The 23,090-nt window shown below is 56.1% G+C and overlaps 7 protein-coding genes across 7 annotated transcripts; 4 read left to right on the top strand and 3 right to left on the bottom strand.

Moving 5' to 3' along the window:
- Nucleotides 1–854: 854 nt before the first annotated feature.
- Nucleotides 855–2,973, bottom strand: B0H18DRAFT_1017678 (uncharacterized protein). Its single transcript, XM_048029324.1, has 12 exons — nt 2,826–2,973; nt 2,596–2,779; nt 2,481–2,545; nt 2,307–2,434; nt 2,244–2,284; nt 2,098–2,159; nt 1,945–2,042; nt 1,819–1,888; nt 1,577–1,694; nt 1,363–1,414; nt 1,275–1,306; nt 855–1,216 (listed from the first exon to the last, which is right to left on the bottom strand). Exons 2-12 carry the CDS (start codon nt 2,643–2,645, stop codon nt 997–999), a joined length of 936 nt encoding a protein of 311 aa, XP_047891388.1. The 5' UTR covers nt 2,646–2,779; nt 2,826–2,973; the 3' UTR covers nt 855–996.
- Nucleotides 2,974–5,426: 2,453 nt separating this feature from the next.
- Nucleotides 5,427–6,764, top strand: B0H18DRAFT_1017637 (uncharacterized protein). Its single transcript, XM_048029323.1, has 5 exons — nt 5,427–5,559; nt 5,615–5,855; nt 5,908–6,473; nt 6,584–6,633; nt 6,695–6,764. The coding sequence occupies exons 1-3, from the start codon at nt 5,473–5,475 to the stop codon at nt 6,264–6,266; spliced, it is 687 nt and encodes a 228-aa protein (XP_047891387.1). The 5' UTR covers nt 5,427–5,472; the 3' UTR covers nt 6,267–6,473; nt 6,584–6,633; nt 6,695–6,764.
- A 594-nt stretch (nt 6,765–7,358) lies between these two features.
- B0H18DRAFT_879319 (uncharacterized protein) lies at nt 7,359–7,918 on the top strand (the record flags this gene model as incomplete). The annotated part of the gene is made up of 3 exons (XM_048040688.1): nt 7,359–7,529; nt 7,661–7,664; nt 7,785–7,918. Coding segments are annotated over 3 exons (309 nt in total), but the record flags the coding sequence as incomplete, so codon positions are not given.
- Nucleotides 7,919–7,953: 35 nt separating this feature from the next.
- Nucleotides 7,954–9,224, top strand: B0H18DRAFT_512431 (uncharacterized protein). The gene is made up of 6 exons (XM_048038376.1): nt 7,954–8,087; nt 8,139–8,276; nt 8,332–8,347; nt 8,407–8,488; nt 8,549–8,580; nt 8,638–9,224. Exons 2-6 carry the CDS (start codon nt 8,141–8,143, stop codon nt 8,876–8,878), a joined length of 507 nt encoding a protein of 168 aa, XP_047891385.1. The 5' UTR covers nt 7,954–8,087; nt 8,139–8,140; the 3' UTR covers nt 8,879–9,224.
- Nucleotides 9,225–9,744: 520 nt separating this feature from the next.
- Nucleotides 9,745–14,112, bottom strand: B0H18DRAFT_879363 (cytochrome P450; the record flags this gene model as incomplete). The annotated part of the gene is made up of 21 exons (XM_048040692.1): nt 9,745–9,873; nt 9,901–10,003; nt 10,062–10,812; nt 10,856–10,929; nt 10,988–11,039; nt 11,098–11,229; nt 11,321–11,593; nt 11,646–11,735; nt 11,788–12,130; nt 12,185–12,229; nt 12,277–12,330; nt 12,386–12,552; nt 12,636–12,798; nt 12,971–13,086; nt 13,138–13,288; nt 13,351–13,369; nt 13,425–13,507; nt 13,545–13,645; nt 13,707–13,740; nt 13,794–13,921; nt 13,977–14,112. The coding sequence occupies 21 exons, from the start codon at nt 14,110–14,112 to the stop codon at nt 9,745–9,747; spliced, it is 3,144 nt and encodes a 1,047-aa protein (XP_047891384.1).
- Nucleotides 14,113–16,951: 2,839 nt separating this feature from the next.
- On the top strand, nt 16,952–18,365 carry B0H18DRAFT_512369 (uncharacterized protein). Its single transcript, XM_048038375.1, has 3 exons — nt 16,952–17,101; nt 17,157–17,488; nt 17,546–18,365. The coding sequence occupies exons 1-3, from the start codon at nt 17,075–17,077 to the stop codon at nt 18,210–18,212; spliced, it is 1,026 nt and encodes a 341-aa protein (XP_047891383.1). The 5' UTR covers nt 16,952–17,074; the 3' UTR covers nt 18,213–18,365.
- A 287-nt stretch (nt 18,366–18,652) lies between these two features.
- Nucleotides 18,653–22,831, bottom strand: B0H18DRAFT_956209 (uncharacterized protein; the record flags this gene model as incomplete). Its single annotated transcript, XM_048042441.1, has 20 exons — nt 18,653–18,887; nt 19,003–19,037; nt 19,100–19,230; nt 19,307–19,341; nt 19,430–19,438; nt 19,557–19,645; nt 19,714–19,811; nt 19,991–20,018; nt 20,048–20,220; nt 20,518–20,691; nt 21,222–21,347; nt 21,548–21,813; nt 21,882–21,916; nt 21,978–22,000; nt 22,115–22,159; nt 22,198–22,323; nt 22,377–22,378; nt 22,448–22,536; nt 22,607–22,638; nt 22,759–22,831. 20 exons carry the CDS (start codon nt 22,829–22,831, stop codon nt 18,653–18,655), a joined length of 1,824 nt encoding a protein of 607 aa, XP_047891382.1.
- Between the last annotated feature and the right edge of the window lie 259 nt (nt 22,832–23,090).

Below are 23,090 nucleotides of genomic sequence, written 5' to 3'. Positions count from 1 at the left end.
ATAATACATGTATTCCGCTTTTGTGTTGTCTCTCGCGTGCACTGAGCTCTCGAAATACAGTAGTCTCCTCAAGACCCTCCGCGCGGCGCTAGCGTGGAGGTGCGGGGTTTGTGTCGAACCTACGAAATATAGTACCGCCAACATGGCGGCGCTACCTGCTCGCGCCGGCCGTTAGCAAGGCACTATCAGACAAGTTTACAAAAGGGTTACATTGATACATGCAGATATTCAGTGACCCGTTACTGCTGGTGTATACGATGTGAGTCGTCGATACTAGAGGGTAGCTCAAGTGATGGAAGTGCATCACTTCAGCTAAGTACCTTCTACAATCCGACTGCTACTCGGCCCGTTGGGACGGAGAGGCTGGTCCGGATCCGAGTAGGGTCCTTGGCGCACGACTTCGATCCTGGAGGCTGCCGATGGCCTCGGGATAGGTAGCACTGGAGTCTGGCAGTTGGCTTCGCAACATCGCGCCCACTCGCGCCTTCTCCGTCCTCTTGATGTTCTTTGCGCTCGCACCGGGCCCTCCGTCAGAGAGGCCTTCTGTAGGGTCTGCCTAGGAGAGACTAATCCTAATCGTGGCGACGAGTCCATTTCATGGCTGTATCACCGCGTCAATGGGCCCTGCAATTGTCTCCCGAGGGCGGCATTCAACATATCTCGCGGAGACACCGACTCACCCTGAAGCTTGAAGCTTGCGCTCGAAGAGCTGCATGCGTCTTTGCGTCATCCTTGCGAGTGAACTTCACCGACAGTCACCATCTTCGTTGCACATACGTGCCGGCTTGCATCGCATCTCCATCACACCTGACACTTACATACCTGCTGGAAAGCATTCCTAGATTATTGGGCGTCATCGATATCACGGAGGTGTCATGTATCTGTTCCTCTGGTCACGCTAACCTTCGTTGATAAATAGGACCGACTCGCCAGGCATGCCCATTTAAGTATGCCATGGGCTCGTTACATTATCCGGGCTTTAAATACGCACATCGATTAACATTCCAAGTCGGCATGATATCCGTCAGAGACGGAACGTTGATTCGAGTCTAGGTCCTCCAACGGCTCGTCGGTCGCGTGCCTTACGGGATCATCAACGCCAGCGAAGACTAGGTTGCTACCTACGGAAGCATCAAGCTCCGTTGTACCAGCGAACTCCAAGAGCGCAGTCTCTCGCAGATCCAAGGCCAGTCTAGACAGGAGTATTGAGGTCAAGCTAAGCCACAGTATACGTCAGATAGTCGACGGGAGCGCAGCATCTAGCAAAACCTTACATGCTAATCCAAGTCTGGACGATCTGGATTGTCTACGAAATGGACGTGTCGTAATTGTCTGTGTATCAATAATACGGCTGGGACTCACAACCGTCATGCGTGCGGTCCCAATTCCAATGGTGTTGATGATACACAGAAACCTACACCCATGGCTTAGACAAGACCAGGGTGTTGTCAATAGCAAGCATTATAGACATACGCAAAGCAGACAGCAGCTGCGCAGGGGAAGGCGTCAGTTCGTCTCGTACGATCATACCAGAGATCTCATACTGCTCACTATCTCTAACAAGAATTCCTCGCACAGTGCGCCTGGTGCCGGATGTTCCGCCGTGTCGTGAGCCTTCATGTATGTTTTCATCATCGTCAGTATCAAGACTATGCTGTCTGAGAGAACTGAGGCAGCTCTTGCAGCCATGGACCCTAAGCACAAGTCAGCGTGCAATATCACATTTGCAGGAAATAAGAATGCGTGCAGCTATTCGGACAGTGAGTAGGCACTGAGCAACAGACACTGCGAAGACGCACTTCTCATATGTGTAGGAACTGCCCACAATGCTCAATGAACATCCTTGGAACAGGATGAGAGGAGCGGGGATTGATCTTGTGAATATGTACTAAATTTTGATTCTGTGATGTTGCAGCGTGACTGGTAGTAAATGGGCATACGCACGATCATGATAGCAGGGTTCAGTAAACCAGATATCAGGACTAGAGTGAACAAAACCCGGTTGCGGTCGAAGAGCGCATATACGCGCAGAGCCGCGAACACTGCGGAGCATTATCTTCGTTCAAGCTGAGGGAGAGCGATTAATCGTCTACGTACCAGTCGCACTGACAACGTCAATGATAACCATGGCCATCTGGCCGTGTAGGACGATCCCGCAGCTGTAGCGCAATATTCTCACCCGGTACATGCGCGGTTACCGGGATGCCTCGTACCTCTGTGATAAGAAATATAAGCATAGATACGCGCAGAATGAAGTCTGGACCATGAATCTTACCCAATAGTTCTGCCAGCTGACCCATTTCGACGAGGACCGTATTTAGGAGTACAGGGTAGCGATAGCCGAGGAAGAGCACTTTGTTCAAAGACCATTTCGAGTACCAGAAATATCGGGCCTCTTTATCTAGAGTCAAGAGGTAGTCATAGCACCACACGGCTTTGACAGAGTCAGAAATTGTGCACGAAAAGGAGAGCGGTCGTACTGGTCGCGGCCCAAGTCATGTCGTTTGAGAAGAAGACATATGTCTTCACCAAGCTAGCCTGATGACTAAGCGACTGTCAGAGTCGTTCCTACACGCAAGCACGTACCAGACATACCTCGGTCCCTGCCTTGGGCTTGATGTCTGATCTCGAGTAAGGCTACGCATTATGACTGGTAGCGTGAGCTGAGGAGATGACGTCCGTAGTGAATCCAGTTCCCATCTAGTGGGTCACTGTGGGTTCGGTACTAGAGAAGACTTCGAGTGCCGAGTGGTCATCTGGGCTCTTATATACCTTGAGACTGCTTTGATGAGTCACGGTACCACAACTCCTTAAGATGTACGCACCCGCAACAATCAGACATAACAGGGCAGTCGGGGCCCATAGGTTGGGAATGACCATCAGTCTTGGCCTACTGGCGCGGCACAGTGGGTACCCCCATGGCCATCCGAGCCACATCGTGAACCATGAGACGCTCAGGTGCTTCTCTTTCAACTATTCCTAGGCCAAAGCTATACCATCCGTGGATATACGGCAGCCGGTGGTATTGTCAATGTGTCTAGACGATAGATGTATCACTGACAACTTGTTAGTCGCGCACAGGTGCTGTCAATGCTGGCACAACTTACTGACAAGTTATACCGTAGTGTAACGCCACCAACCTGTGTCACGTCCGGCGTATCAAGCGCCAGTGTGCTGGCGCCTTACTTGCGGCGACCTATAGTCTCCTGTGGGCAGACTCTAAACGCGACCTCTGAGTGGGGGAGGACGGTAGACGAGTTGAGCACTATACCGTTACGTGGAACCCACAGGCCTGAGTAGCATCAGGCAGGTGGCTGGCCGCTGGGGATTAGCAGTAGGGTACCACAGTGGCGGGCTGTGGCTACGTACGTCCTACTTCGGCCTAGTACTTTGAACAATAACTTATGCAGCTATCAGCAATCACATACCCCACATAAACCAGCACACACGTAGCTGGCGGTAAGCCTACTCCCATACTTTCAGCATCACCTCGGATCTCTGTCTACCGTCCATCCAACTCGGCCTCGCACTCCAGAGCTCCGAGCATTGTTATACATTCACCGGCAGTTACGACGACGGTCGCCGGCGTCATCCACGCTGTGTCCAATCTCCATACTGTGACTCGGACCATGTGAACCTGTCCGATCGTCTGCACAGTAGCCGTGTAACTCAAAACCTTATTTTTTGAGACTCACTGTGCACAGGATCTGGATGCGGCTCGCGCCGATCTGTAGACATGAAGACGGCCCTGGGTATGCGGTGTAAAGTAATGGCTTGCTACGCGATCCGAGAACAATTCGAAACGTGGACACGCCGCACACGAGGCTCGACTTGACTCAAACCGGATGCATCCTCCTAAGTACAGGTTGTCTCGTCAGAGAATTCGGGGCTCTGCATACACACATCCATCAGCATGCAGAGTGAATGACATGAGGGCTATCGGAGACGGAAAGTCGATCAGAGCCAACGTTCTCCGACGGGTCGTCGGTGGCGCGCACCACCAGACTGTCGGCAACCAGCAAAGACCAGGGTGCTGCCTACGGAGGCATCAAACCCGTGGTACCAGCAAGTCCCAACTTGAAAACACCCGTCTCCCGTAGCTCAGGGCGAGTCTCGACAGAGGTACTGATGTCAAGCTAAGGAATGCAAGTTAGATGTATCGAGACTCCAAATCTAGCAGAACCTAACATGCTGATACAAATCCGGTCAATCTGGACGGTCTACGAATAGACATAAGTACCATGAGTTGGCAGGGTGTTAGCGACACGAGTAGTGGCCTATGAGACTGCCAACGTACGTATGTGCCACGCGGCGACACCTCTCAGCACGCCTGAGTCATACCGAGAGAGCGACGTGCGCATTCGCGGAGCTGTCAACGTTACGTAGCATCAAGCAGCAACGATCAGTATGTATGTACCTAGTTCGACAGAACGGATTGACAGCGTGCACATGCTTCGATGTCAGCGAATCTGACCCGCGCGAATCAGCATATGCACGCGTCAGACAAAAATATCCTGAGGCACGAAGGAATTGTCTATGTCTGCCTCAGGAGACTGATGCACGCACCGTCCATACCCCGAATTACTCCCCCAAGGCAGGCCTGAATCGCTGAGTGATCGGTCCGAGCGACCTAAGCGGAGGTATAGAGCGCATTCCGCCGTGGGCTACGATGAAGGGGCTGCAGAGACAATTTCCACCCGCAACTTGAGGCTGCGTCGATATATAACCACGGCGCCGTTAAGTCTCGACGCGTTGGCTTGCTGAAGCGAACCGCGATGTTCATGCCGGTGTTTGGCCGGTGTACTCGAAAACGGAGCACTTCGGTGTGCAGAGCGCATCCGGAATGAGCCTACTCCACCCCTGCGAAGTGTCTGTCAGTTGTATTCGTGTATCGCTGAGGGATAACAGGGTTCACCGACCTGATATCCGTCGACCTGGTACCTCTGAGTTTGGTTCGTCGACAAGCACAGGCTACTATCTGGCAGCTGAGCATTTGCGAGGTATGGGAGTGAATACAGATGGACCACGTACGTATGTCATGCGCCGAGACTGCGCGTGTGATTGCAAGTAGTACTGAGGTAAGTCAGACGATGACATGCCACGCAACTCTGAAGAATCCCGTACCGGTGATACTGTCCCAAGAATGAGACTATGTAGTCAAAGAGTCGGGGCCAGAGGGTCGAATGTTCTAGCCATACTCAGGTTGAAAGCAGTGCGATACCTCAGCTCCTCGGAGACCCCGATTGAAGTCATAAATCAAGAGGGTGATGAGCAGTACTTGCGTGACTCGCGAGGGTTTGTTCTCGAAGATGGTGAGTATGTACTAGAACAATGATAAGGCCTTCCTCACTGAGTACTGACATCTGACTTGTTCAACTGGCAAAGGTGCGCACTGGGTGCAGCAGCACAACGGGAGATCTGAGAGGCGCCGGCAACGCCCGACGCGTCGTCCTCCCCACAGCCACCGCGACCATGAGCGAAACGGAGCAATCCTGCGCAGCTTGCTCAAAAGCATCAGGCACCAAGCGCTGCTCACGATGCCTTTCCGTCAGATATTGTGTGCGCGTTTTCGGACATGGCTGACTGGATATACACGTGCTGAAACACACCGCAGAGCGCAGAATGCCAGCTCGCCGATTGGCCTACTCACAAGCGCGTCTGCCACCCCACCGAGAACAAGGACGCGTCGAGCACCTCAACGGCCGTCCCAGAAGGAATAGAGGAGGAAGTCGTGCGCATGCGCGCGTTTGTGGAGGAGGTCAGGGTCTTCACAGAGAGATACATGTCGGGCAGCCGGAGCGGTTCTGGGCAACCAGACCCTACGCCGCTCGTCGAGGCGCGTGCAAAGCTCGCTGGTGCGTTACGTCGACCTCTCTGCATGTCAAATGAGGCTGACTACGCCCACAGAGTTCAAAGTCTCTCCCGGATTTGAGTTCTCTCCCGCCGTCCTTAGCGTGTCCCAGCAGACGTTGCTGAGCATGATACGCACGTTCTGGATCTGGACCCTCTCGGGCTTCACACCTGAGCAACGCGAGCGGACGGCGTTTATGCTCGACGCTACCCCTCCTTACGGCAAACGCGTCCCAAGGTTCAACGGCAAGGCTGTCGTTGACAAACCCGGCGACTGTTCGGCACGCGTGTACGAAGGCCTGTTCCGCTGCCTTCCTCTCCTTGTGTTCCAGGTGCCCGGTAAAGAAACCTCGGACGAGGCTACCCTTTGGAGGGAGTTTGCCGAGGTCGCTGTCATGGCTTGGGAGGAGGACTAAGGCACGCCGCGCTGCCGTACGGCGCAGTCTGTCCACCTGCATACAGTCATCCCGAACATGCCATTCTCAAGGCCTCAACCGTGTAAAAACAACAGTGCTCCTTTTGTACAGTACCATGTCTGCGATCGCAATCGCTACGCGAAACGTATCTCCGCGAGCGGACAGAGCGAGGAAGGCGACCTGACAGCGGGCCATGAGTCAAACAAGGTGCGTCATTGGAGCCTGTCGCGCGGTGGATAAGTACGATGATCTGCGCACGGATCTAGTCTTCTTCCCGGGCTTTTCGGATACAATGTGCTCAAAGGCGGTATGGGCAGGCCGGAGGAGTGGTTCATCCCGGCGGCGTCGCGAGACGACACGGGTGGCTGTGCGTACTTGCCACGCATTCCCCCATATGTACTAATACGTGTATCGCGCCTTCTCTCAAGTGGCCGATACGGCTCTGTCCGGGCTCCTTGCGCTTCGCCCCGATACTCGTGCAGCATCTCTGAGCCAGGCGATAACACGGGACCTGCCTTGGTGGCGTATGCAGCAGTAACAAGAATTCGTTCAGTGTGGCCTGCGGCGAGCAAGCTCGCTGCTAGCTTTGGTGCGAACGGCCAAGACTACGCGCTCTGGCAGTCGATTCTGCCTAGTCACTGATCGCAACAAATCGACGCGGAATGGAGGTCTAAACAAGGACCGACGTGTCAAAATAGATCACGGTCCACCGGCTATCAACTCCCTCTGTTCGGCCTCTACCTTAGAGTGGACGAAGCAAGGAACATTGTTGGGATGTCGACATCGACGCCGCTCTTAACTGGGACGCTTGCGTGCTTGAGGCCCGTGGAACGCGCTGACGGGCCCCTGTCAATCCCATGGTCGCTCTAGTGGGTCTCTCGTTAACACCCGCGGAGGCGAGTTTGGTTGAAGGGTACGTGCTTGGCATGTGTCGATCGGCGCAGATGAGGCCCACTGACAGTTATTGCCACCACGCAGTTTCCTGCGATTCTATTACTACTTTGAGAACTACCTCTACTTTTCGGCGACGAGTGAGTAGACGATCGTTCGGCCTATGGTCGCGGATCGTCGCTCATCGTTCATGTCGCTGCAGCACTATGTTGTTACGACTGGTGTCTGACATTCGATCGTGAGGTCAACTTGATATGGAAGAGTAAACTGTCGCCTATCACAGTCCTCTTCTGTTTTTTGCGTTACCCCGCGGTCTTGAATACCGCCGTCGAGCTGCTCAGCCGCGCCTCGTGGCGATGGCAGTCCAACTCAGTAAGCACTTTCTTCTCGATCGAGTGGGTACCAGTCTGATCTCCACGCTTCGAATGTGCGCCTAGAGGTGAGACTTCATGTTTGGATCACCCTACGGCTCTGGCGATGTCTAATAACACGTCTTATCTTAGCTGTGTGGTCCTTTTACGCACCGAGGTTTCCTTTGCAGTGATCATCTCGGTCAGTGCCGCCGGTGAGACGATACTCTGTACCCAACATCGCTTTCGCGCACGCTACTCACTCCGCAACCCGCAGTCTTTGCATCCCTCCGCATATATGCCATCTTCGACCGCAACGCATGGATAGCTGCCGCCGTCCTCCTCCTCGGCCTGGCCAACCCGGTCATCATCACCGTACGTCCTCCGTCGCCCGAGGGCGCTCCTGGCTAACCATGCGATCCGCACAGTACGTCTTCATGCAGTCGCAACCCGTAGTGAGCGGCTTCCTGGGGTATGAAGTCTGCACGCTCTCGCTCAATAGCGGCCCTGCGTATTCGATATATAGGTAAGCCCACCCACCATTCTCCAGATGCTATGTGCTCATAGACCTATTGCAGTTGTATGTGAATTCGACGTCTTTCCGTGCTGATCGCTGAGAGGGTATTACCAGTGATGATGGGCGCGCGGGCTGCGTCGCTGTTGTCGGACGGCATGGTGTTGGTGCTCACAGCTGTGAAGACGTTCTGGATCAAGAAGCACACGTCGATCTCGAGGGGAACGATCATCACAGATATCATGCTCAGAGACAGTACGCACGACCTCCCTCTTCGCGCAATCTACATCCCGTTGACGAGTGATGCCAGCGCTGCTATACTTCGCGTGGGTCGCATATGGACGCCGACTCTTGTGGCAAGTGCAGAGACTGACGTTTTCTGCAGTTTGCTCTGTGTCGTCAATGTCATCGGTCTGGTCACCGGGCACTTGACGACTGACATCGCCGGCGTTCTGTGTACATGCGAGGTGCGTCGGCGCAGCCGCAGACTTCCCGTCTTGAGCACACTCCCTTACCTGTTTCGTCAGTTCATCGAGGTCTGGCAGCTATGGTCATGCATGTGAGTCCCTCGTCATCGTCTCCATCCGACTGTCTCACTCAACCTCGGCGCGCCCAGCCTGAACTCGGTGCTGCTGTCGCGTTTGACGTTGGATCTGAGGGGCGCGGCTCCGGGGTTGGATTCGTCGATGTCGACCGCTACGCGGAGTGGCTCCGTGCGGCCGGACGGAGAGACGCAGGAGTCGGAGGCCATCGAGTTGGACACGGAGGTGTCGGCGATGTGGATGGGTTCCCGCTCTGCTACGGGTGTCGGTGGCTCGGAGACTGCAGACGCGCCTCAAAATGCGGGGAGCCCGTAACTCAGACTGCCAGGTCCTCCGGGCTCCTTCTCTCGCGCACGAGCTGCCCAACCTGTACAGAGACAAGGGTTCGTTGTCCAAGCTCAAGCTCTGGAAGGGAAGTCAACGGACGGGCGCTCATTTCCTTCCGACAATGATTTCCTTTTACGGCAATCTCCTTTCCTTTCCTGTCAAGCGAACGCTTTCATGATCAACCATCACGCTACTTCTCGTCTATGACGCTTCTCCCGGATGTCTCTTACCCGCCACGGGTCATAGTTCGACTCCGAATGTCTGCCCTTCCCCGCTGTCTCTGCTACTGCTTATCATGACTCTCGCTGTCTCTCGCTTGTGCTCCAGTACATGCACTCATACTGGGCCTGGGCGCCGGACTCCGGAGTTTGCATTGAATCTCTCCCCGCTCGACGCTCGTCTGATCGCTACAGTATCGCCTGCGCGTTAATTTACGCAGTCTTAAGAATGCAGTTTCAAACTGACGTCGACGCCCCTTAGTTACCGCCGGCCTTCACTTCATTCTGATAGTAGGTCGGTATGCTTGCTACGAGCTCACGTGGGTTTATTTTTCTCATAGGGTCCATTAGTCTCAGTCTGTACTACTTAGCTTGCGCGTCCACGGGATACTCCGATCATCAACGCATTGCTCGAACGGAACTTGTTCATTCAGAGTTCAGTCCCACTGTATCCTCGACCATCACAGTATCAGTACATGCATTTCGAATTTGCAGACCAAGCCCTCCACCAAGGATTCGACGTTCCATCGTGATACGAGGCTACACACCAAACATTTTCGAATCAACGCGTCGAGTAAGTAGTTGAAATACGACCGTGACGTCGCGCCGCGCGCGAGGCAGCCTGCAGCGACAGGCTCACTCGAAGACATCCGTGGCATACCGGCCCTGCGTGATGCGCCCGAAGATCGCCTCCGCCTCTGCGTCGTCGACGGCATGGTTGGCCTTGATGATCCGGAGGAGCACGTCCTTGATGCCCTGCGCGACCTTGCGCGATCCACTGCGTCAAGCCACATTAAGATTCCCAGAGGTAAAGCATGAATTGAGAGGGTGTGCACTTACTCTAGTGTGTGCCTTGTACGCGTCGTTGATCTCGCACCGGTCGTGCCATGCGCGGCTAGTTCGGGAACGACAGCGTCAGAGGACATGGGAGCAGATCACGAAACGCCACTCACTCTTGGACGTACTTGCACCCCTCCGACTCCTCAGGTGCCCTCGAGAACGCCGGCCTCACATCCACGATGCCGAGCTCGCGCCACTCCTTGAGGTCCGTCTCCGCATACAAGAAGTCATCCCCGGGTTTCCGGCACCCCAAGAACAGCACGCTCTTCCCAACATCGCGCCCTGCCTTCTTCTGCATCGCGCGCTCCTGCAGGAACCCGCGCATCGGCGCGAGCCCCGAGCCCGCCGCGAACAGCACCATCGGCACAGCGGGGTCCGCGGGCGGGTGGAACGCCACGCCGCTGGCCTTGACGGCAATTTGCACTTTGTCGCCCGCCCGCATGCCTGCGAGGAACGTCGACGCGACTCCGAGGAACGCGTGCGTGCGGCCGGAGTGCGCGGGCGCGTCGAGCACGCTCACCGTGATCGTCACGTGCGAAGGGTTCCAGAGCGGCGAAGACGAGATGGAGTATTGCCGGATACGCATGGCGAGCAAGAGTTGGAGGTATGCGAGGAAGGGGAGTGCAAGCGAGGGGTGTTCCTCGAGGATCTCGAGTACGCTGAGGCGGGTGGCAAGAACTTTGTCGGCGTAGGAGTCGGAGAGCGCTTGAAGGGCCTCGGCGGGCGCATTCTCGACGGCCATGAGCACGCGGAGGTCGCGCGTGGTAGCAGTTTGACAGAGCTCCACGTAGCCCGCGAGAAGAGCTTGAACGGTGATAGGCCGTCCGACTGGCAAGGGAGTGAGCCGTTTGACGAGAGGACAATCTACCTGCAAGTGAGTGACCCCCCAGGCTGGTATAGAACCCACTTGCCTCTTGTTCAGGGGAGAGACCGAACCGCGCGATGACCCTGTGCACGTCTCTATCTGGGTTTGAAGGCAGACTATGAATATCCGTCAATATCGGGACTGGTAACTACCATCAGGAACTGCCCGACTTACATAGCTAGGTAGTCTCCAGCCCTGTAGGCCGTGCCTTCAGGGGGCTCGAACTCTGCGGAGAACCAGATGATATGGACACTTTTCTACCAGAATGAAGACCAGGGACATACCCAAGTGTCTCTTAGCGGGAACGCCAGGTCCGGTGAGTAGTCTGTTCTCGATCACCGTACCGAGCGCAACATCAGGCTGGCGCAAGACCGATGCACGCGTCGTGCCCTCATCGACCGTCTTCATCTCAAGCCCTCCGGCGAGGTTAGCACTCTGTGCCACCGCAGACGTATCATATTCCTATCGAGCGCCGTGAGCGTCGACTGTCCGCATTATTCGAGGTACTTGCCTTTGACATCGTTTGCCACAGTAGGACCTCCCACTCATCAAACTTCTCATAGAAGTCCGCTGCGTTCGCATCGCCCGCACCGCGGGGAACCGTCCTCCGCGCGCCCCCTTCCTCCAACAACCTGTCGATCAGAGTGGGAATACGTTGGTAGGTCTGGGCCCAGTCACGATTCCCGCAGCCGAAGACGCCGAATGCGACATTTGCGAGCTCTTTTCCCTTGAGGTTCGTGAGCCACTCGACGAAGTGGGCAGCGTTGTCCGCCGGTTCCCCTTCAAAACAAAGACTGAGTAAAACGGATGTGGGTACTATGATGTAGCCTACCTTCGAATGATGCCGTGATTACAACTATGGGGCCGTCTGTCGGGAGCCTGGCAGCGAACGCGTCCAGAGTGCCCATAGTAGCACGGAACCCTGCGTATCTCAGCACCGCATGCGCATACAGTCAGGGAATAGAGTTTCATACCGTGCGCAGGAGCTCCGCTAACAACCCTCTGTGCAAACGCCTCGCTCGTCCCCGTGTTCGACCCATACAACACGTACATAGGCTGCTTGCCCTCCCCACTAGCCACAGCGGCCTGGGCCTGCTGTCTTGTCTGGTGCGGTACCTGCGACGAAACTGCCGTAGGAATCGCATAGTGCACAGAACGATCCTTGCGCCGCATGACGTGGATATGGAAGTCCGCGGGCTTGATGCTCATGGCATGTTTGATGTGCAGTTCATAGGAAGGGTCGTCCATGACGAGGTGAAACCGTTGGGCGATGAGCGACACCATAAGAAGCGCTTCTTGCCAGAAGAAGGCGCGGCCCTGTGTAGATGTCACAAAGTTGCAGCGGTGCAAATGGACGGAAAAGATACGTACGATGCATCCACGCATGCCATACCCGAAGGGTTGCCAAGCGTTCGGCTGGAATGCATGAGGACCAACTGTAGTAGATGATATCGAGCACTCACAGGAAGTTTAGCGAAGTTCTCTTCCAGCATACGTTCCGGTTTAAACTCGTCAGCCTGTCCGTCACCCAGCTCAGTACGCATTCAACATAGGTAAGAAGAGATCATTGACATCTTCGCCCCAGACCTTCGGGTCTCTCATCATGACCACCTCAAGCACAGTGACGGCCTCGCCCTTCTTCACTGCGTACTTCCCGCCGCAGAGAGTCGTGTCATCGACGGATTCGACGTTCCGCAACGGCGCAGGTGGCGACAATCTCAGTGTCTCCCGCAGGCATGCTGGCGAGTGAGAGCAGTGAGCACGTATGGGCGGCTACCAGGAGACGCAATGGTGGCCCAGTCACGCGGAAGGGCTTACGGACCTGTGAGGTAGGGAAGCTTGCCGAGGTCGTCGACTTGTGGAGGCCGGTCGCCGAACACCTCGTCCACTTCTTCGCGCAGTTTACGTATCACATGGGGGTGTTTGAGCAGGTAGTACGTGAGGAACGAAAGGGTCCCTGCGGATGACAACTCATCAGTGCAAGACTCAAGAAGCCCTCGGCGCGCGTCCGGTACCTGAAGTCGTCTCGTGGCCTTTGGGTAATGGTTATTACCAGTAGACCACTTCTGCATATGAGTTGGGCTCACCGGCAGGAATGTAAGTAGCTGTGGGGCTATCGTGAGTGACATCGCGCTGTATCCGATCGTAGGCACTCACGTTGTTCTTGATGTTCTCGTCGTCCGATCCCTTTCCCGTCTTGGAACCCTTCCCGTTCAGCATCCTGTTCAACAGATCATTCTTCTCCGTCGGGTTCGCCTTGCGGTCCGCAACGACTACCAAGCATTAGCGTCGGGTTGACACAAAGCGACTCGCTGCATACGCACTCTGGTTGGCAAGGTCCGCAAGCACCTTGATATCCTCTTCGTACTTGATGTTGTAACCCATCATGTTCGTGACGATGGGTGGGCGGAACGGGCGCCCCATGCACTCGACCAGGAAGTCGCCCATCGCTTGCACGAAGGGGTGGTTCGTTTCCTGTGGATCCCAGCATCGGCATAGAACAGAAGAGACACTCATCTAGAGTATACACGACGCACCCTGTAGAATGAGTTCAATCTGACGTCGTATGATCAGCGTGGGGCCCTCACGAAGACATCGAGATTGAGCTCACCTATGTGACATCGAGCAGTAGGCGATAGTGTCGAACGCGAGCCTGGTGAAGTCCGAAGCTGACAGGCACAATGATTTCACCAGCTCAGCTAGATATAAGACTCGAACATGGCACAAAGACTGACCGTTCCCATTTGGTAATCAGCTGCATAGCGATGTCGTTCATGTCGTCAAACATGCTTTTGAGAGCGGTCGGGCCAAAGGCGGGCATCAGGAGACGGTCTACAGCCGGGTGCATCAACAACCGCCACCTTACCCCCCATCTGATAGGTCGCAGACTCACGGGCGATGCCCCATTTCTCTTCTCCGGGCTTTGCCTGTGACGAGTATATATTCAAGATGATGGCTTTGGGCCTGGAGTGCAACATACCGTGAACAGCCCATCGCCGACGCCGTGCCTCACCTGCTCGAGCGCGCCGCCGGGGTTCTTGATGAACCGCTTCTCGTCGCTCACCTCGTTCGTGAGCTCGTACGAGCTGACCACGAGCGTCGACTGTGCTGTGCGCCCCCACGTTGTCAGCATCGGGCCGCGGGGCGAAGAGGGGGGACTCACAGAATTGCATGAGGCGGTAGATCTCGCCGTACTGGCGCGAGAGGAGGACGTACGAGCGGAGGGGCACCTCCTTCTCGATCTGCGTGACGTTACCCAGGAAGGGGAGCGTCCGTGGGGAGGGGATCTGCGCCGTCATCGATATCGCCGCTTTCCCTGTGCTTTTCCGCGCGAGTAGTCCAGTTGGCAGAGAGAAGAAACGGGATGGGTATGTAGGAGCTCGCAGGCTCTGCGTGCATATATACTGGCTCTGCGATGGGTCTGGGCTCAGCCTCCGTCGCCAGGCTCGACACGAAGATATGCCCCGAGGGGCGTGGCCGCTCCGCTGACCACGCTGTTCCCGTCGGAGGATGAGCCCGTCGAGCGATGTTGTCAGGGAACGGCTTCGACGTATCTGAGAGCGCTGTCCTGTCAAGGTTGGGACATAATAGCGGCCCACGGAAGTTGGCGCGGCAATCGCTTGCTTGATAACATGGGCCTACTGTGTGGGTCAGCCTCTGCTGCTCTACGTATAGAACGCGTGCAATAAATTCGAGCTCGCTGGGCAGAGATGGGTGGAAGAGTCGGGAAACGACGGGGAGTCTGACGGTCGAAACATGTGCTCTGGGGGAAGGGCACATACCGGAGCGCCCTATATGTCGTACACTTACATCCCTCACGGACTCCCTTGATTTAGCCTCTGCAATACGCGACACGCTTTGATAGTCCGGAAGCCACCAAATTGAGGCACAAAGCATGCCTTCCCGTGGAAGTCCACGACCCACTGAAGCCACCTACCGAAGGAAAGACCTGCTCAAATTCGCGTCAAGGCGGTGATTGCAAGCGGGCGCGCACCTGTCATCGCGGTGGATCACGTACGCACGTCGAGCACATTCTCTCTTCCTCCGAGACCGTGTTACGCAGTAGCGGCTAGTACGAGCGTCGCCGTCGGCGACAGGTCGCTACTTGCACGCAAGCATTTCTTGGGATATGCCCGGAACCCCGGGACCTGTGCGTTGACGGCCCGATGAGTTCGTGCCTACCTTCGTGGGCGCTGTATCAGCTCGCAGGAGACCTATCGATGCGTGCGCGAGCACGGAGCGAGGCAACAATCCATGCATTACCCCAAACAGGGCCCGACTCTGCTCAGTTGAGCGCAAAACACATACTCCAAAGCCAGAGCACAGCATAAGATGGCCCCGAGACTTCTTCTCCCGGTCATGACCCTGGTCGAAGGTTATCTCGCTCTTTCGGAAAGGCCTGCCCAACTTTGCACAACGTCGATGGATTCGAGGGTGCGCCACCGTCAGCAGAACCAACCACGTACCTCCGAGTCGCTGTGTCGGCTTGACGCGTGATGTCATGCATATTATGCAGCAAGGATGGGCAGACGCGCGGGACGAACGAATATATAGACCAGCCTCGAAATCATCACAAGTACTATCTGCAACTGTCTGCGAGGGTTGTGATACAGAAATATGACCGGGGTAAGCAGCAGATGACTCACTGGCCCATTACTGGCAAGAGCCTTGGACGTCGTCGCTCGTAGCGAGACCACCCTGCATGAACTTGCACTGCCCCGCGCCGGCTAGCCTCTCAGTCCACATATCAACTTGATGATCAACTGGCTCCTCCATTCCACGTAGGACCTGGGGCCCTTTCGCAGGTAAGTTTCGCCAGCCGGTAGCAAACTGGTGCGTATCTCGACAGACATCCTGTACAGAGTAGTCCAGAGTCCAGAGCAGGGCGCCGTGAGAAGAGAAGGCTGGTTAGGATGGATCAGAAACCCACGCGGAGCGGGAGTCGGTGCTCTGGTGACGAAACAGATGAGCCTCGCGCGACGAAGTCAGCTCGTCCACACAGGCCCCGCCACCGCCATGCGTAACCGAGCCGGGCATCACCCAGTCTCCACCCGTCGTCGCCCTTCCTCCGCACGGACCACACCGTCCTGCCTCTCCATCTCTCTGTCGACGACCGTGCACGCACCACGGCCTGAGTACGCCGTCTGACCACCCAGTGGCAGATCCTGTCCATCATATGCCCCGCGCGCCGGCGCTCTACGCCCTTGTGGCGTCCCTGGGCCTCCGCGCGTCCGCCTACTCCTGGAACTTCACCAACACGCCCCAGCAATGCCAGAACCTCTCGCTGTCGCTCAGCGGCGGCGGCACGCCCCCGTACTCCGTGCTCGTGATACCCTTTGGCGCGTCGACCCTCCCGAACAACGTGGAGGTCCGGCGGATATTCGCGGTGCAGTTTACTGACACGGAGACGAGCTTCCAGTTGCCGTACCCGACGGACTCGCAGTTTGTGGCGGTGGTGAGTACTTCTCTTGGTGTCTGGGCATCGGGGTGCGTGGTCAATGGAGGACATTGGGACGAGTGGGTGTGCGAGGGAGGCGCGAGGATGCCGTCGAGTGCGAAGGGCGTGCTGGGGCACGCAGCGTTATATATTCGGGACGACAGACGGCCGGAACTGCGGTCTGTCAAGTTGGTCAAGGTGGAGCGTACATCGATATCGTCCGCAGCAGTCCTTGCCACCGCCGGCCGAACTACCCTCTATCTCAATCGGGCCCCATACACGACTGCCCTTCCTCAACAGGGTCGTGTGTAGGGTCTGCCTACGGGAGCCCACTTCCTCCAAGTCCATGGCGTCGAGCCCCGCGCCTTTCACAAACACATAGGCGGAGTCCAGCGGGTTTGGCATGGGATCACGCAGGACGCAGAGGACTTCGACGGCCACGCTGAGCCAGGCAGCCGCGACTTTGGCCACGGCGGCCCAGGTTGTGCGACACAGTGTCCGGATCACTGAAAGCCAACGTCCGACGATGTACACTCCTATGCGCACTCTTGTGCGGGGCCCAACGATGTGGACTTAGCTTCCGTATCGAGCACGATGCGTGCCTTCGTTTCCCAGCCACAGACTATGCAGTGAGCCCATAACTGACCGATCCGCCTGCAGGTCAGCGACAGCACCGGCTTCGGCTCGGGCGGGACGAGCGTCGCCGCGACGGTGCAGGCCAGCAGCGACTCAAGCTGCTACGATTCCTCCCAGCAGGTCTCGCCCGAATTCGCGTTTAGCATCGTCCCCGCGCGCCAGATCGTCGAGTGCTCCGCGACGCGCATATGGTGGGACCCCGCGAAAGTGCAAGGGTGCGTCCGGTTCTGCCCCACTCTCACCCAAATCCACACTAACCCCGCCCAACAGGACCCCGAGCTTCCAAGGCGTCATCCCGGGCGGCCAGTCCTTCGCCATCCCCGAGTCCAACTTCTCGACCGTCCCCGAGGAGGGCTACGGCTTCACCTGGACGCCGTCCGTGCGCATCGGCACCACCATCCTCCTCGTCGGCGGCGACGACCGCGGCGCGGGTTCTGCCGGCTCCGGGCTCTACATCGTCGGCCAGGGGTCCTCGCAGGCCTGTCTCAACGCGGACTCGCCGAGCTCGACGCCGGGGAATCCTGCGGGCGGCAGTTACCCCACGAGCACGAGCGGCGCGGGCACGGGCGGGGCGGGGGCAGTAGTGCCACATCCTCGAGCAGGTGGGTCTTGCGTGCACTTGGCTGTGCTGCGAACGCGCGCTGAGATGGTCGTCCGAGCAGCAGCCACACCAACACGGGCGCGATCGTCGGCGGCGTCGTCGGCGGCATCGTCGGCTTCCTCCTCGCGCTCGCGCTCGTCGGCCTCCTCCTCTGGCGCCGCCGGCGCGCGCACCCTACGACGCGCCCCGTCGACCTCCTCCACGGCGCTAACTCGGACGAGGGCGCGGCGGCCCGGGGAGCAGCTCCCGCAGTACTACGAGCCCGAGCCGTTCCTCCTCCCCGAGCCCGAGCCCGACCCGGAGCCGTCCACCACCGGCACCAGCACGCACCAGATGTCGGAAGTCGGCGGCGGGCGCGGGAGGCGCGAGAGCGGGAGCACGCTGGGCTTCTTGGCGGCGGCGGGGCGGCCCGGGACGCCCTCGGCGACGTCGACGATGCAGACGCGGAAGAGCGGGATGCCCCCGATTCTGCGGCCGGTGAACATCGTGCAGCACGAGGACGCGGGGCCGCCGGAGGAGGAGGGAGAGGAGGAGGGAGAGCCGGAGACGGTGGAGCTGCCGCCGGCGTATACGAATTTGAAGACCACCGCGCCGCCGAGGGGGCCGGAGGGCGGAGAGTCGCCGTCCCCGCTGCCGCGGGCGTAAAACGGGAGCTGTTTCTTGGTTTGGACCGGATGAGCATTACTTATTGTATGACCGTTGCCTTCATGCGCCGATATCCTTAATGGTTCTCCTTCGCATATCGCTCCGCGTACCCTGCCCTCTTGCATTTATAACTTATTGAATGGAACGGATCACTAAGTACCAATGAATGTTGATTACTTTCGTGTGCGCGTACTTACCGTTTGAGCGCTGGAGGATTCTCTTTTGAACGATGCACTGTTGTCTGCACCCGCATTACACATTCGCATCACGTCGTAGTCGTGCCACTGCGTTGTATGCTGGCTTGTTGGAGAGTAGATATGATATATCGTATTGAACGGTTGCCAAGGAGGGGAAAACACGATAGTAGCTATCTAGTCTAGTAAGTCATGCTCAATGCATCGCAGCACAAACCCCAGCGTGCGGAGTCTTGGTACGCCAGTTTCACACTCGTTCCGAGTCATGGCCACACGAGGTCAGGCTTGTCGGGGACGTTCTGCGGCCAAGCACTCCGTTATTACGGTCACAGTGGTCCAGCTCTAGATCTCGCCTCGCTGTCCCGCTGCGTATCATCTAGTGCTAGGGTATCCTCTGTCGTGCACCCGGTGGGCGATAATATGCTGAACGTATGCGAGAGGCTCGTGGACGGGTCCCAGAACCTCAAGGTGCGACTGTCGATGGAGTCTGCCGTTCCTAGGTCGTCCGCGGCGCTCGCACGTAGGTCGAGCATGAGGCGGGAGAGGAGGATGGAGGTGAGTCTGTGCGGTGGCACGGTGTGCCGTAATGATTAATGAGGATGTTCAATCATTGAGTGATAGTAGACGGAAAGATGAGGGTTAGCGAGAGGTTTGCGGTGTAAGGAATGATACGGACATAGCGGTCCATGTGCTTACGACGAGTATAAATTGCTGCGCGCAACGCGAGGTCAGTCATCGGGGACGCAGATAGAAGATGTAGAGATGGTGCTGACCGTGAGGCGGGCGACGGCAAGGCCTAGAGCGATGACGTTCAACACGAACAGCAATCTAACATCGACTGCGCTTCGCATCCGCTGTCCTCTGAAGCCCAGAGCATGTATCACGTACCCGAAGTAGATTGCAGCTGCGCGCCCAGAGAACCACATGTCATGTTGCAGTTAGATGCGGTGCTATCATTGGACCGTAGTTGTGGCACGCACTGTCTCTCATCATAACGAGGATCGTCTTCGAGCCTCTGAAAGCCATGGCAGTCGTCGGGCGAGTGGCCATCCAGGTCAATCCGAAGGCAAAACCGTCGAATACCACAGACGATACACGCGCACCCATCATCCCTAGGCAAACAGGTCATTGATATTATCGCGGATTAACCACTAGATGCTACATACACCTGTGGTGTACGATAAGGCCAACATCAGCCTGGTATTGGCATTGTGCCTAGGCTGGACTCACAGATTATTGATGTACGCATCCTCGATGTAACAGACTTGGTACGTTGGTGTGATCTCGGCCAGAATTGGATGAGAGTTGACGAACGTATACTAGTCAGCAATGATAAAGAGTTTATAAACAATAGCGTGCGGTCGCTCCGATTTGTTGTGGCACTTACGATGGATATGATGGGAGCGATGAGGCCTAGGCCTAGAGTGAAAGCGAACAGAACCTTGTTCCTCTTGAAAAGCGCGAATACACGCATTGCCGTGAACACTGCCGGTGCAGTTCACGTCACGATCCGATGGACACCCAGAAGAGCGGACAGCTGCTTACGCGCAGAGGCCACCAAGATCAACACGTCGCCCGCCATTTCGAAGCGGAGAATAATGACGCAACTTTCCGTCCATGTAAGGCCATGCGGCAAGACCTATGAACAAGGCTGCTATGCTTACCCCTGTAAAAGCGAGATGAGTACTGTCGCTGGTCGAAAATTGTCGCATCAAACTTACATGTGAGGTCAGCCAGCTCCGGCCCGGGAAGCTTCCCAGTGCTATAAATACTGTGTTCAACACTGCGGGGTAGCGAAGTGTGTAGAATAGGCCAGAGGCTAGGGAGAACTTCTTCGACCACACATATTCGATTTCACTCGGGAAGGTTAGAAGATAGTCGTAGCAGCATAGGACTACGGCGAGTGATATGAGCAACAACGAGCAGTGAATAGGCCTTTCCAAGACATACTTTGTGAAGCGAGGAGAAAATCATTGAGCATACGGCTACAGTCCTGGTCAGCGTGGATTGCGGAAGAGCGCAGGCTGGGGAGACAGACTCTTCTTGGTTAAAGCTAGCCGGGCTGTTAGCCATTGCCAGGCAGTTGCGCTATAGCCGGCCAGAGAGAGTAGTCGAAGTGTGTAGGGAATTGTCACAGTACCGCAGTCGTGAAGTTCTCGATCGGTGTGGGACGAGTCGTGTTCAAGTTTACCACCTGTAAGCGACACTTTATATGCGGTGTACTCAGCCTTCAAGTTCTTGACGGCGGCAGCTTGAAAGGCGAGTCGCCGTGGCTGCTGCCACACGAAATAAATCTTTTGTTCCTGTTCCGACCAGACCACTGAACAATCAGTAGCGAAGGTAACCTGATTCGGCGTGGATATTGCTGTAAGCAACGGTCAATATTGATAACATGAAGATGAGTCGGAGGCAGACCTGATCAGAGGTCCAATACTACAGAGCGCGACAACCCAATTTCGGGTTAACTGGTGTGAATGGCTCAGACATGTGCATGAGTAGTAGCGGAACACCCTGCAGTGCAGGACAGCCTCGTGCCAGTGGGCAGAGCCCGCTAGCGCTGGACACCACGGCGCTGGGAACATGACGAAGATGAGGTTCACGCAATGATGATGGGGCTCTTGAGTCTTCAGTAGGACGAGCAGATCGAGTTCCACGGCAACGAACAGTATTGTCTCGCAGACGATGGGAGCAGAACGCGCTGGTCCCCGGGCCCTCGGCCAAAGGTCAATTGCATCGTGACCGTCTCCCAGCGGCTGATACTGGGCAATCCGGACTTCACGGACACGTCACACATCAAAAGCGCCGAGACGTCTAGATGTCGTGACTGAATAGAATACCTTCCTCCTCCTCCTCCTCACGGTGATCCGGATCGCCCGAAGCGCGCGTATGACTTACGCAAATGCCTATTAGAAAACTCAGCACTTAGTGGTAAGGGCATCTTAGTCGGCCATGGGGCAGGCGTTTCGCTGTAAGTAGCAGACGCACTTCCACCGTTGTCTTTCACAGGCTCTTGCGAGCCAACTAGTAGTTCAAATGTTCAAGTCTGACTGAAGCTTTCTGCATAGGTATTAGTAGGCACTGTATAGGGCTGTGGCGGTCCTATACACAACCAGATCGGGACATAACGTTGTGGAAGAGTACCGCGCCAGTGCATTACATTGAGTCCACTGCACTACAAGATCCGACGTCCTCTCTCACGGAAGAGTTCGATAGATAATCACCTTCGCCAGGATCAGTGGCTATCCAGCTCTCTGACTCCCCGTAGTGTTCTGCATTGCAGCTGATCACCCCCGACAGTGGTAGCACGTCCGGAGGGTCACACGCGGCCGTGCGCACGGTGAATACGAGCGAGCCCAGACTGCCAGATTCAGAGTGGCTCGGCGGGGCACGGCAGAAGAAGTGGTTGCTACATTCGGAGCCTGTAGGCAGGAGGTCTGCGGCCGCACGGAGGTCGAGCATGAGGCGTGATAGGAGGATAGATGTCAGTCTGTGTCAATGAGGAAATTGACATTGGGTAAGAAAGAAGATGGGAAGATTGTAGAACGGGTGACGCACAAAGCTGTCCATGTGGTTATGACCACGATGAAGTGCTGAACGAAGAAGAAAGACAGCTGTCGCACCACATGCCAGGGAATGGGCGTATGTACTCACAGTCAAGCTCGCCGTGGCAAAGCCTATAGCGATGATGTTCAGCACTGACAGAAATCTGAACACAAAACAATGAGTGGGATGGCATGTTGAGCTGGAGCATTCGTGTCGAGGCTCAAGTGTCCTATGTTATCACGCACCCGAAGTAAATCGTTGCTGTTCATCCGAGTTGTGTATGGCATGAGCTGTGGTATGTTCTTCAATATCAAATCAAAACACGCACTGTCTCTCATTATGACAAGCATCGTTGTCGACTCTCCAGTTGCGGCCCCAGGCCGAACAACCATCCACGTCAATCCGAAGACGAGGCCATCACAAATCACGGACGATGCGCGTGCACCCAACATCCCTGTAGAAATGCGTCAAACCCGTGTTCCCGTCAAGTTGCCCGATGACGCTTACAACTGGAGTACAAAAGCATGGAATGGTAAATATAAAGGACGTGACAAAAGTGTTTCCGAACGGGGACTCACAGATTAGTCACGTACGCATCTTGGATGTAGCAAAACTGAGAGCTACGCGTGAACTTCTCCAGAGTCGGCTGGGAGTCGATGAAAGTATACTAAACAGCGAGTATCAAGAACCCGTCAATGAGCGTATACAGCCATATCAACAAATGACATGTTACTCACAGCTGATATGGCGGGAGCAATGAGACCTAAGCCTAGGGTCAAGGCAAAAAGGAATATGTTTCTATGGAACAGCGCATATACACGCATCGCCGTGAACACTGTCATTTTATTGCATGATAGAGCTTCTACAAGAAAACTGGATGGGCACTTACGTGCGGAGGCGGTTAAGACCAATATGTCGCCCGCCATCTCGAGGCGCATGACAACGACGCAGCTTCTCGCCATAGGAAAGGGTCATGGAAGGTCCCGCAGATAAGTATCGAATCACTGCTGACCTCTGCGAAGAAACAGGATAAGCCATATTGGGTGCGCTGCTTTCGCCGACAAGAACGTACGTGTGGGGTCTGCCAACTCCGCCAAGGGAAGTAACCCAACGTCACGAAAATCGTGTTGACTACTGGCGAATACCGGAGGGCGTAGAACAGGATAGAGGCCAGAGATAATTTCCTCGACCACACATATCTGACTTCGCTGGCGAAGGTTA

Source organism: Fomitopsis serialis (assembly GCF_022376445.1).
Source record: "Fomitopsis serialis strain Sig1Antser10 chromosome Unknown B0H18scaffold_53, whole genome shotgun sequence".
In the NCBI taxonomy this organism is placed as follows: Eukaryota; Fungi; Basidiomycota; class Agaricomycetes; order Polyporales; family Fomitopsidaceae; genus Fomitopsis; species Fomitopsis serialis.
This window is presented reverse-complemented; position numbering and strand designations above follow the sequence as displayed.